The sequence below is a fragment of the Dicentrarchus labrax genome, unplaced genomic scaffold, assembly GCF_905237075.1.
Source record: "Dicentrarchus labrax unplaced genomic scaffold, dlabrax2021, whole genome shotgun sequence".
NCBI lineage: Eukaryota > Metazoa > Chordata > Actinopteri > Moronidae > Dicentrarchus > Dicentrarchus labrax.
The window spans coordinates 19,115,638-19,129,411 of record NW_026136704.1 but is presented as its reverse complement, the minus strand read 5'-3'; the positions used below and the strand labels follow the sequence as shown (position 1 = coordinate 19,129,411).

Below are 13,774 nucleotides of genomic sequence, written 5' to 3'. Positions count from 1 at the left end.
TCCCAAATCCCCCATAAACCTTTTGGTTCGAAAGGGGATCAGGTAGACATAATAGACTACCACCTGCCCTCCTCCATCTCCTGCAACCCTGCAACACCATCCGTGCCAACTCCACTCTGGTGTTCCAGCCTTGGCATCCCACTTGCTGACTGATGGACAATGTCTTCAACAGCATCTGTTCTCTAATGCTCAGTGGCCAACGTAATTCTCTGGCTTGCAGTGGGCTACATCCAGCCAGGCTTCAAACATTGTGATCTGCTATTGGTTGGTTTTCTACAACTGATGATCTCCAAACTGATTAGCTATGTCCACTTTTTGATGGTGGAACAAACTGTTGGCTTCAGCGAACCTTGTAGTTCTCAGCTCGCTGAAGCTGAATGGCTGCTGTCCACTTGGCTGCAGTGCTAAGTGTTTTCAAGGACAGTTTAGTATTTCTGCCAAGCATGTGTTGTATGCTAATTGATAGCCAGGTCAATGTGTGGTAATGTAAATGAGTCACATCAAACACTGATGAAGTGCACTATTGCTAACTTTTCTTACAGCCGTGCCTGAAATGTTCCAAGACCCATAAAAGTGTGGTGATACTTTATTAAACAGAGTTTTGTTCTGCTGTCCCTCTGACTCCAAGCCAACAGATGTAGTTGCTCATTATATCTCTTCTCTCCATATGGCACTACTGCACATCTACATCCTCTTCACCTCCCCTCGCTCGGACCCCCTCCCGGCAGGCTCCTGTTAGGTTCACGGCAGACAGGTAGCAGAATGACTTGGGTGCTTGTCAGCTCAACAACTGAGGCAACCCAGAGCTTGTTCGACTGGACGGAAGGGAAATTAGCTTTCACCTTCACTCCAGCTCAGAGCAACGGTCTCCTCACTAATGCCTGGTCAGATTTGAAACTACCCTTCTCGAATGTAACCTTGAATTTTCCATTGAAGCGAGGTTATCAGAGGTTACTGGTAAGCTTATACAAAGCAATATAAAACCTGGCCTTTTTAAACGAGCAGCCAACAGCACATGACTGACTTGGCTGTTTGAAAATGTGCTGGTTCACTTTATTCCTTGTTTTAATAGCTAATCTGAGCAGATCAGAGTGCAATCTCAGTGTAATTAAGGCAAGTATATTGTAAGCATATTGTAATTGGGTTGAGGTATTTTTGCAGCCAAACGAAGGTGCCTCCTTTTCCCCCATGCTCACTGTGTGCAAGAACGTACGGTTGTGTGTGTGTGTGTGTGTGTGTGTGTGTGTGTGTGTGTGTGTGTGTGTGTGTGTGTGTGTGTGTGTGTGTTACTTGTGCAAAGCCTGTGTCCTGTGAGAGCTTCCTCATTAAACGCCTGTCAAACCTCTGTCTGCAGACCTGTCAGCCTTTCTGTCACACTGTAGAAAACACGCGCACGCACATACACATATATACGGACAAGAGCACACATCCAGAGTGAGCAGGACTCAGTTTTTGTGTCACAATAACACTCGGAAAAAAGAAGGGACAGAGTTGTACCTTTGGTGGTTGGGCTGTACAATAAAGGTGTAACTCTGTGCCTTCAGTACTAGGGCTGAGGATCACTGGAACTTTTCTTAGGCTGGTGTGAAAATGCTTCTTGGACTTCAACACTAAAACCAAAACAATACATTTTTGGTACCTTCTAAGTAACAAATAATTCTGGCTTTACACAAAACAGCTGTTACAGTCCGGCATTATTGACGCAGAAGGCTTCCCAGAACACTACATCATCCAGCAAGGTGCTGCATTGACCCGTCAAATAAGTACATGCAGGCACCCTTGATAGATAATTTTGCAACATAAATGCCGGATTTCTACTGTAAGCCTCCTGACTGTAGCAACACAATATGAAATGATTGCTGCCTTGCTGTCCAGCTATGCAGTATTTTTGTGTCTGACAAGCTTTCAAACTCCATTCTATTCTATTACTCAAACTGGACTTCCTAGATTGTATTTCATTGTCTTACCTGGTACTTGAAACAGCCCACACCAATTCAGGACCTTTTGACCAGCTATTCAGTGGAAAAAGTGGAAGCACTTGAAGAGTTTTTGATACTTTAGCTGGCATCCAAAAGTACTGAAGTCCAATACTCAGCTCTAGTCATTACATAATGAATACAGCATAAATAACTTTCATGACTTCCTGTTCTAATAGCAAATAAGTACTGCGTCTCCTAAATAATAAATGAAAGCCACAATACTCTGCTTCAGCTTGAAATGTATTTGTATCCCACAGAGACCAAAAAATAACAAAGCTAAATGCTGATGTTGTTATTGAATCCCCTGAAACTGTATGTCTTGAGAAATGAAACAATAAAGGGGAGAACACGAGACAGATTGCCTTTGACAAGAGAATAAAACTTTACACTGCTAAATTCAATGAGACCATTTAATGAGTGCTGATTGCAGCCCCTTTACCATTATTCACTCTCTCTTTCTATCTATTATATGTGTTGTATGTATGTTTTTTTCTCTCTTCCTGTCATGTACACTGTTTTCCCCTGTCTCGGCCTCTATGTCACCTCATTGCTCTCTTCTTCTGTCAGTCACACTGTCAGTTTCTCCCTATCCCTCTCTTCATTCTCTCCCTTTTTCTGTCTTTCACTTTCACTCTGTCTCCCTCTCCTCACCCTCCCTTCATTCCCCTGGCACTTGACTGTCCTCCACAGCAGTCACCGTGGTATTTAGTTTTTATTTACAGTGGAGCTACCAGATTATTAAAAGCAGAGCGTTTACATTGGGCTTTATTGTTTGCCTGAGACTTTCTTCCCCTCACAATTTTCTGATGTGATTAGTTTCACTCCCACACCATCGTGCCATGGTCCTGAGCAGATGCTTTTAAAAGACACTTACATCTAATTTTGAGTTACAGCTTGTTTCCTGGTATCTACAAGTTGTTTACAATGCATCTAATATGTTTTTAATACCTTTTTTAAATAAATAAACATTGGCAGGACTTGAATTAACTACTGGCTGTACTACTATATATACACTACCAGTCAAAAGTTTGGACACACCTTCTCATTTATTGGTTTTTCTTTATTTTAATGACTATTTACATTGTAGATTCTCACTGAAGGCATCAAAACTATGAATGAACACATATGGAATTATGTAGTAAACAAAAAAGTGACTCAAAACATGTTTTATATTTTAGATTCTTCAAAATAGCCACCCTTTGCTTTGATTACTGCTTTGCACACTCTTGGCATTCTCTCGATGAGCTTGTCACCTGAAATGAGGTAGTCACCTTAATGGTTTTCCAACAGTCTTGAAGGAGTTCCCAGAGATGCTGAGCACTTGTTGGCCCTTTTGCCTTCACTCTGCGGTCCATCTCATCCCAAACCATCTCGATTGGGTTTAGGTCAGGTGACTGTGGAGGAAAGATGATCTGGCGCAGCACTCCATCACTCTCCTTCTTGGTCAAATAGCCCTTTCACGGCCTGGAGGTGTGTTTGGGGTCATTGTCCTGTTGAAAAATAAATGATGGTCCAACTAAACGCAAACCGGATGGGATGGCATGATGCTGCAGGATGCTGTGGTAGCCATGCTGGTTCAGTGTGCCTTCAATTTTGAATAAATCCCAAACAGTGTCACCAGCAAAGCACCCCCACACCATCACACCTCCTCCCCCATGCTTCACGGTGGGAACCATGCATGTAGAGACCATCGGTTCGCCTTTTCTGCCTCGCACAAAGACACGGCGGGTGGAACAAAAGATCTCAAATGTGGACTCATCAGACCAAAGCACAGATTTCCACTGGTCTAATGTCCATTCCTTGTATTGCCCAAACAAATCTCTTCTGCTTGTTGCTTTTCCTTAGTAGTGTTTTTTAGCAGCTATTTGACCACAAAGGCCTGATTCGCGCAGACTCCTCTGAACAGTTGATGTAGAGATGTGTCTGCCACTAGAACTCTGTGTGGCATTAATCTGGGCTCTAGTCTGAGGTGCTGTTAACTTGCGATTTCTGAGGCTGGTGACTCAGATGAACTTATCCTCAGCAGCAGAGGTGACTCTTGGTCTTCCTTTCCTGGGGAGGTCCTCATGTGAGCCAGTTTCGTTGTAGCGCTTGATGGTTTTTGCGACTGCACTTGAGGACACACTCAAAGTTTTTGCAATTTTCCAGACTGACTGACCTTCAGTTCTTAAAGTAATGATGGACTGTAGTTTCTCTTAGCTGATTGGTTCTTGCCATAATGTGAATTCTAACAGTTGTCAAATAGGGCTGTCAGCTGTGTACCAACCTGACTTCTGCACTACACAACTGATGGTCCCAACCCCATTAAGAAGGCAAGAAATTCCACAAATAAACCCTGACAAGGCACACCTGTGAAGTGAAAACCATTTCAGGTGACTACATCATGAAGCTCATTGAGAGGTTTGCAGCGCTGTCAACAAAGCAAAGGGTGGCTACTTTGAGGAATCTAAAATACGAAACATATTTAGAGTTATTTCACATTTTTTTGTTTACTACATAATTCCATATGTGTTCATTCATAGTTTTGATGATGCCTTCAGTGAGAATCAACAATGTAAATAGTCATGAAAATAAAGAAAAAACATTAAATGAGAAGGTGTGTCCAAACCTTTGACTGGTAGTGTAAATATAAAAGATTATTTTTTTCCACTAGATAATAACATCTCTCATTTTGAAGACAAACAGCCATTAACTAAAGATGACTGTATTTACAAAACTCAGTCATAGACAAGTACAATAACACTGTTGTAACACAAAAAATGTTTTTGGACAAAATGGAAACATTTTACCTTATTAAATTGCCTTTTGATTATGTTAAAGATGAATGGTTTTGGAATTGGTCTTAATTGGTAGAAAAATGAAGCCTGTAACAACAATTGTAGACAGAAAGAACCTTAAAGCAGAATTAACCGTTTTGGGTTTCTTTTGGACACTTGGGGCAGTTCAAACAAGCTGGAAAGACAACACTGACATATTATAATCATAAAAAGTTGTGGATGAACATGTTAGCAAACAGCCTCTTTTGAGGTCGAGCAGACACGGAGGAACATTCATTTGGAGTCATGTTTCTGGGTTGATGAATGTTAGTCCAGTATTCACTTGTTTTTGGTCGACAACTCCTGAAATAAGGTCTCGTTATCTACTAAATTTGTTACGTTCACCAGCTATTCGCATACATTGTCTGCAAATTTGTATTGGGCAGGAGGAGAGCTTTTTTCACTTAAAACAGATGCTCGCCGGGCTGGGAAATTGAGACTAATGAGAGCAGTGCGACTGAAGGAAATAGTGAAGTTACGGCCTGAAAAATCTAAGCAATGAGCTGAAAGACACTGAGGAGACCTGCCAAATTGATAATTCTTGGCAGGTTTGTCACTACAAGCAACCCATTTTAACTTATTCAAAATTATTGATTAACAGCTATAACAATTGCCACAAACCCAAACAAAGACTGGAATTACAGTAAATCATCAAATCATAATTTGTGACAAGATGTGCCAGTTTGGCATAAAATTGACTCCAAGTAGATTAGTACCCTGGATGGTTGGCATGGCAAACTTGCGAGTTTCCTGCAGAGCTACACAGAACGTGATGCAGCTGTTAAAGTCTTTGAAGCTATGCCCTGCAAAGACACATGTAGGAAAAGATTTTTCTGTTTTTATTTTCGGGATTAATCGACCAGCAGAGTGACTGATACTAGCTGTTGGTTGCAGATAAGAAGTCTGGCAAGCGACTTTGATGTGGCTGACAACTTGCTGTTAGTAATGTGGAGATTGATTTTCTTTGCTTGGAGTACCCCTGTTTTAACTCAAGTCTTGATTCAAAACACTTTGTCACTCCACCACATGAGGAGGATAGTGACTGCCACAACCAATTAATCATATTGCTTTAACCAGGGGGAAATGTGTTGAGGCAGGATGTATAGATAAGGTCCTCTCTTGCTGGCTTTTCTGTAAGCTACATTTAGCCTGTAGCTCCATTGTGACAGCTAAATGCAAAAAAGATATATTTAAAATACAATGAGAAATATTGCAGATTGTGAAGTGATTTTTTGCTAGAACATTGCTACAAAAAATGTTAATGAATGTTTCCAGAATAAATTTTTTTGTGGAAATAATCAGGATATCTAGTTAGATATTTGCTGTGGGAATCGAGGCAGCATGCTGTGGAATTTGATGATGAATCAAGACTCAGAGCCAAGTAATTCCCCAGAGATGCCAGCATTTCTAGAAGTAGGACCCAATGGGCCAGTAAGATAGAAAAGGACAAAAGTGTATGTAACTGTGTGCATGTGTTTCTGCTTTCTAAGCCCCCTGCTGCTTCTGATGCAGCCTATCGAAGCGTGTCAGGTTTCTAAGTGAAAGGGGTCGGGTAGCACCAGTCCGCAGTGCTGAAAAGGAAGGAGAGAGCGCATGGGAAAAGGGGGCAGGCAAAAAGGAGTAAACAATCTATGGGTTCACGGAGGAACGGGAGGGAAAGGGACAGAAATGAGAAAAAGGTTGTGAAAAATTTTACAAATGCAACAGGGAAGATGAAGGACACACCTAAAGAGGGGCACATTTCCCCTGCGTGGTGTATGGCTATTACCCTGGTTTTAGGACTGAAGGAGAGGAATGAATGGCGTTCCAGCAGGGGCTGTCAGTAATGGCCGCACCTCCATCCATCCAGATGCCCAGGGACTCCATTACACCCTGATGGGCAGGGATGGAAAACCAATCGAGGGGATATGGGGGCGAAGGGGGGAAGCAATGTATGGGTGCTGAGAACCACACAGACAGGCAATCTGCCATGATGAAGAGGCTCCCTTCCCTGTTCCTCCTCTCGGACCCAGCATGTCCTCCCGCATCCCCTTCAAGCCCCACTGCGCTCTACTGCAATGCCTGGCCTGCTGACCGACCCGACACCTGCCACACTCTTTCGCACTCTCGCTCTCGCCCGCTGTAAGCCCTGGCAGCATGTATCCGTTCACATCATCACGTGGAGAACTGAAGCAGAGATTTTCCTAAAGTTCAGCAGATTTGTAGGTAGCCTCAGTTTGGATTTGTTGCTGTGCTCAGGTAACTTCGGAGGCTGCAAGGTTAGCTGCAGTGTACTTAACCTCCCTTCTGACAGCGGAGATGAGCCTGTGTTAGACATACCTATTAGCACAGTAGGGGTGGTATGATAAATTCATTAGGGGCGGCTAAGGAATACAGCTCCATATAAAGCTACAAGAAATCAACACTGTGAAAACATGGCAATCAATCTCACTGAGAATTGTATGCCTCACAATGGGGCTGGGATAGAAGAATTGTGTATTTATTGATTCTTACTGAAGCATTGGCTGGCTTTCTTTTACTTACTCCTTGTGTGTGATCTTTGCTCTGACTCAAAACACATGCACCTTATTACAGATGTTCTTGCTTTTTAATGTATTATTTTACCCAGTTTAGTAGTTAATATATTAATTTAGTCTAATTTTAAGTGTGTTGTTCATTATTAAGCACATAATGTATGATTTTGAACTGTGAAACATTTCCTATTGTTTTTGACTAGTCCAGCAGCCACAGTGACTATGAGGTTAAGATGCTGACTTACAGCTTTAAAAGTGTTTGAGTGCACTGCAGGTTTGACTTATCTAGCTGAGTGGAATGAACAGTACATTTACTGTTTTTTTTTTACATTTGTTATGAATAAATAAATAAAGCACCAATACTCGCCCCCAAGATCATCACAATGCTCAGTTTGTTTGGTCAAACATGCTGTGACATTTTGTGCATGAGCATTATAAAAGTGTCACCTGAAACACAGCTGAGCCGCTCCACAGTGAGTTGAGGTAAACAAATGTTTTGTAACAGTGGGTGAGGGGGCGTTACACTGAAGATTTCTCTAACAAGGGCTTGTTCATGTAGGTGGAACAAAAATAAGTTTTTAGAACCGTAATTGTACTATACATGAGCTTCAGCGCCTAAGTCACTGAAAAATATGTGTATTCTGAATATGCACATTACCACAGACCCCTGGGTTATCATTGCTTGCAATTTATCATAACAGATTAAACCAATTTCTACAGAGCTATTTTTTCTTCTGGCTGTCTGCTGGCATCATACTATTTTTATTCTGCAGTTCACACACACATTTTCTCTCCTTTTTATCTCTTTTACGGGTGTCCTGTCTGCAGACGTCTGCTGCATTTTTAAACATGACCATTAATGCAAACTGTCAAAATCAACTGTGGATGATTAAAATGCAACAGATATGTGCCTGACATCAGCATCTCTGTGCAGGTGCCCTATGTCAAGGTGGCCCCAGAGGATATTCTGAAGGTTCAGTTCCCTCGGTTCACCACTCTGGACCTGAGGCCAACCAACACAGACATCAGCCTGGCTGTGGCCGGCCTTCTCACCTTCTTTAACAGCACCACCGCCTGCCTCATCTGTGCACAGGCTGACTGTGAGTACGCATTCACACCCTCACAAATACAAACTACACAATGATACACACCCAGGGAGAATGCTCACACGCCTTCCCTACATCTGCCAACAAAGTGCAAACATTTTTGTTTAATGTCTGGTATGCTTTAACATGTGTTAGCACACATAAGCTTCTTGCACACGCGCCGACTGTGTTCTGACAACAGATGCAGTGCTTATCAACATCTCACCCTGTGACACGCTCCCTTCTGAAGCAGCTGCTGCAACTCCTTCACAGTAGCATGCCCGACGTCGGCATCCCAAAATAAATCACATTTATTGCGGAATCCTTTCTCTTTTTCAAAGTTGTCATTATCCTTAAATTAAAATAATGATAGAGCATGTTACAGTGTCATCTATAATCTGTCTTCAACCTTCAATCTCAGTGTGATGTTTGCAAGACATCCATACACCCTTAAAACACTGCCTGCTGATGATCAAAACACATTAAAACAGACAAAAGAGAATGAGGATGGAGTTTGCAGCTGTATCCACCAGTGATCTGACTGCCTCCTTGTCAAAGGCACTCGTTAGATTCTAAAGATACTAAACTGAATGACCTTAAAAAAGCTTGAAAATCTCCTCAAGGGAAGTTATTTTCGTAAATAGAGAGGAAGATTAAATCATGGCCTGTTCCCACCCTCTTGTAGTCCAGCAAGCAGTAATTACAACTCCCTAGACAAAGGCACCATGACCCCGAATGGCACCCGCTAACCTTTTTCCTAATCAGCGCAAGGCTTTGAAGAAAGGAAATAGGCTTGAGACATCAACCATGTGTCAGGCAGCCCAGAGATGGCAATGAGCCACTGTGAACCGCCTACCCGGCCTATCTCAATTCTCAGTTCTTCTGCCTTTCAACTTTCTCTTTGACTGCCTCTTGGACTTTGCTTTGGGAGTCTCCTTTCATTCATAACCTTTAAGATGAGATTTGTCCCCTAAAGTGCCATGATTTATTTATGAAACCAAAACTTGTGTGTGCAAATTCAGTAAATTAATGCAAATGTGAGTTTTTTCGCCCCTCGTCTATACAATTAGCCAGGGAGGTGATGGCATTTCATTATGCAGAAATTGGAACATTTTGCTGAAATTATTTATTATTAAGAATGAATTCAACCTGCGAAAGGAACATGCTGTGTATCTAATTGTAGTTTAACCCTACTCCACTACGTAACCCGTTATAACCACAAGGGTCAGAAATATATCACTAGTTGTTTTTCCTTCTAGGTGTTCCTACACCTGTTAGCCTTTCTTCCAGTTCAGGGCTCAGATTCTGTTTCTGTGACATTTATTCCACAGAGAGTTGATTAATACAGTTCTGGCGAGAACAGTGATAACAAGTGAACCTTTTAGGCGGCCTCTGACTTTAATATTGGCGAGTTTGGAGAAAAGAAACTCATTTTTAACATTACTTTTCCTCTTCCCTCTGGTTGTGTGTGGGTGTGCAGGTCGGTGGGGAGGTTCTTATTCTGTGTCAGTGGGCTAAGAGAGGACTGGAAAGGAAATGAAATGAAATGAAAAGAAATGAAATGAGGAGAGAGGTAGATAGAAGATACCAAGGGGAGTCTGAAATGAAGGAGGAGAGGAGAAGAGAGGAGGGGAGAGGAGAGGATAGGAGAGGAGAGGAGAGGATGCTATTTGGCAGAGGTGGGAGAGGTGAAATGTAGTGATTGGGGTGAGGGAAGGGGAGGAGGTAACCCCACTGGAATTATACATTTGCTACAAGAGGGAGACAGTCCAGGAAATGACGTGGCTATATTGATTGCACCCTCCCATGTGACCCTCATTCATTCAATAGAAAATGCAGCAAATGGCAGCATGCCTGGATTTGTGTGAGTTTGTATTTGTGTATGTGTGTCTAAAGGTCTGTGTTCAGCAATAGCATCAGCTGAAACCCATTCGACTTTGGCTCCAGCTCGCCCAGCCCCACCCCTCCCCCGTCAGCTCACGCAGTCAGTTGGTCGGTTGGCAGCCTGCTGTCGGTGGCTCGTCCACATGTGCCGGAATCATTAATCACCCAAGCCAGTGACAGCCTAATAGAGCGTGGCCAATTCATGAATATTTTCCAGCCATGGCTGAGGAGGCAGGAGTGGAGGTGGAGCTGTGCCCAAAGGCATGGTGCACACCAGGACGGACATTAATCTAGCTAACCTCCTGTATCGATGGCAGTGTGTGCAGCAGCATCCGCAGTACTGTAACATTTGCCCAGAATACTGTCCACGTGGTTGAATCTTTAGACCTGCTGGGTGGCCCCACATGTTGTGCAGCCATGGCCCAAAAGAGAACAGCTAAAAATGCATGCACAAATATTTGCCTGCAAGCACACACGTACACTGTGCAAAACACAGATTCACATGCATGCTGTTCCCATACTCCCTGGCACTGTGCTACAGCAGTGCACTTTCATTAGTGAGGTGATTGGTGCAGCTGTCAGTAAGCTGAAAGAGAACATCCAATAAGCTCTGAAATCTTACTGAAGCTGCAGTGCAGGTACAGGATCTCAACAAAACAGTAGGCCTCAAATGCTTTCAGAGCATTTTTTCCACCTTTGATAGGCACAGTTGGAGAGTAGGGTTTGCCATTTTAGCTCACTGCATTGTTCCACTGCAGTTACAGTGGGAAACAACACTTCCACTACTTGCTGTATCAGGTTTTCACTATAATATGCTAAGACAGAATCTTTAGACAGAATGCCTTAAGCTATGTAATTGCACTTTTGCCTAGTTATGATAACTTGTCCATGTCATCTCATAAATTACAATTCTCCATTAATCACAGAGTTTAGGACTGACCTACTGTCTCTCCATGTTTCACACTCTATGTGGCAATGCCATCACTAACCTGTAATTAGTGTTAGTCAGGTGGAAGAGACGCATCAATGACTTGTGAGCAGGAATGTATACATAGGTGTAAGAATGACGGGAACATAGTAATTGCAGGGGATGGTCTTTATGAGTTTGATAATAGTAATTATTCTCTGGCTACTAATAATCCTCATGTGGAAGGCAGAAGTAAGTAGTCAATGTGATGGTGGTGCTGCTAGTAGTGGCAGCACTTTTTAGTTTTAAAAGCTTCTTATTGAAAAGGCATGTCTTCAAACTGTCTTACTGCTTTTTGTAAGAAATTAGTTGACTCACTTTTAATAAGATTTTGGATTTGTGGAGAGTGGCTGGAGTTTGTGCGTGTAGGTGCAAGCCTTTACTTTAAAAGTCAAATGGGATTTATGTAACCATAAAAATGGTGATGGCCATGTGGTCTTTGACTGTGACATTCTGAGTTTGAATCCATGGGGAGATTTGGTGCATTTTATACCTTCCTTTCTTCTCTCATAGTTGATTTCGCTGTTACCTATACTTTAGAGACAAACATAAAAAAAGCAAGACCTTTGAAATAGAAGTATCCCTTGTGAATCACTCTATAGAGGGCATTTTTACAACAGAAGAGGTTCACTTGAACTCTACTATCTTTGCCTTTTTGCCATTTTCTCTAGGCATCCATCTCGGTCCCTTTTTTTGCAATTTAGCACTTCCACTCCTCATGCAGTAATATCACACTCAAGCTGAGAAACCCACAAATGAAGCTTGCTGCAGGATAAGTCATTTGCAGTTCCAGTGGGCTGTATAAAGAATGAATGCAAATACTGTTTGCAGAGAGACCTGGTATGATCAGCAGGAGCAGATCAGATCGGCACCACCTATGTGTGACAGGTAGATTATAGTCAGTATTGATGGTTCTACTTTTATGGTTATTTGGGTTAATGGCAAGGATAATATGCTTGGACATACATTGAACACTTTGACACATGATCTTGTCTACAGCATTTTAAAGTGATGGCCCCAATGGTAGCAAAGTCATAAAACTAGGCCTTACTTGCTTAAGGCTAAATGATGAGTCATCATAATGTACAGCTGTCATCTGGGCTTTTGCGTCTGTGTTAAAAGCTTTGTCAGTGACCGAAGGTTTCATTATATATTATTCACCTACACCTGTCAAGCAATTCATATTCAGGTACTGTTTTATATTAACAGGTTAATGTTTTTACACAGCGGTTGTCTCTGTGTGCTGGCAATATTTGAGTTAGGTTACTTTGTGTGTCTGGGTGTGTGTGAGTGTGTGTGTGTGTGTGTGTGTGTGTGCGTGCGTGTGTGTGTGTGTGTGCGTGCGTGCGTGTGTGCGTGTTTGTGCGTAATCCTGTGGGCACCCTGTGGTGACAGTATGTGAAAGGTAAATGAGTGGTTGCCTGGCTTGAATGTCAGCCCTCACCTTTATCTGTGTGCCTGAGAGAGAGTCGGAGCCATGTGTCGTCCATGCCAATGAGGGAGTATAGTCTCACAAGCAAGTTTGTGCTATACTTGTGAGGGCCCTCTTTGATGTAATGTATTCCCTAGATTCAAACACTAAGTTTAATCGTCACAACTACATTCTCAAACATAACTCTTATTATTAACTCTTAACACTTATCTCAAAGTTCTAATCATTCTTTTATCATCATACAGAATAACTTCACATTTGGCCTTAGGGGTGTGGTTGGGTGTGGCCAGAAGTGTGTTTTGCTGTGCTTGTAACCAGCCCCAACAGTGATGATGACAGAGCACTGGAGTACATCACTGCAGGTCAGGAAAAACAACAGGGTATGTTAAAGGTTACCTGTGGAGTTTACTAGCGCTATGGAGCAGGGTTTTTTTTTTTATGAATTTGGCCCTGTTCTTTTTTGTCTAGTGCACACACAAGGGGAAACACATGGAAGTGATGCCAATGATTTCACACTTTTTCACTGATCTTTAGGTAGCAGTAATGTGCAGCACAGGCAGAGAAGGAAAATACTGCAAGATAACATTGAAGTAAATAATGTAGGATGTAAATACTGCAAAGGATTTATGGGGAAGGTATTTAGACCTCAAGGATACACACACTGTGTTTTGGTGAGTCACACTGAATGTAAAAATAACTTTGGTTTGTTAACAGAAAAACTACACAGCTTTGAGATACATCCTGTGGTTCACCAATGGAACAAAACCTTTGGATTTGCAGTAACTTACCACAGCTCTGATACAGCTATAGAGGAGAAGCTTGTTTACTGTGAGGTACTGTTAAAGGGGCTAAACCAGATGTAGCACTAGACTTTGATCTGCTGAACAAAATCCATGCAATGTAATTATCATTCTGCTAGCTATCCTGCTAATGCAAACTACCTAAAACATCAAGTAAAATATACTTTTGATGGTTTCAGTTAAATGTTTGGGACACTGCTAGCAAACAGCTGGACTCACAAGCGAGTGCAGCCGGACCAGCTACCAAAGCAAAGAACAGAGAAGATTACAACACACACGGAGAGGGATTGTGACTTCA

At 42.2% G+C, this 13,774-nt stretch overlaps 1 protein-coding gene across 2 annotated transcripts in view; it reads left to right on the top strand.

Annotated features, from left to right (window-relative positions):
* The window catches only part of grik4 (glutamate receptor, ionotropic, kainate 4), a 275,167-nt gene that overhangs the window by 180,719 nt on the left and 80,674 nt on the right, over positions 1-13,774 (top strand). For both annotated transcript variants that reach the window (XM_051397871.1, XM_051397870.1), the window contains exon 6: positions 8,243-8,408. In XM_051397871.1, the coding sequence (XP_051253831.1) occupies positions 8,243-8,408 (166 nt within the window). The remainder of the gene's footprint in view (positions 1-8,242; positions 8,409-13,774) is intronic.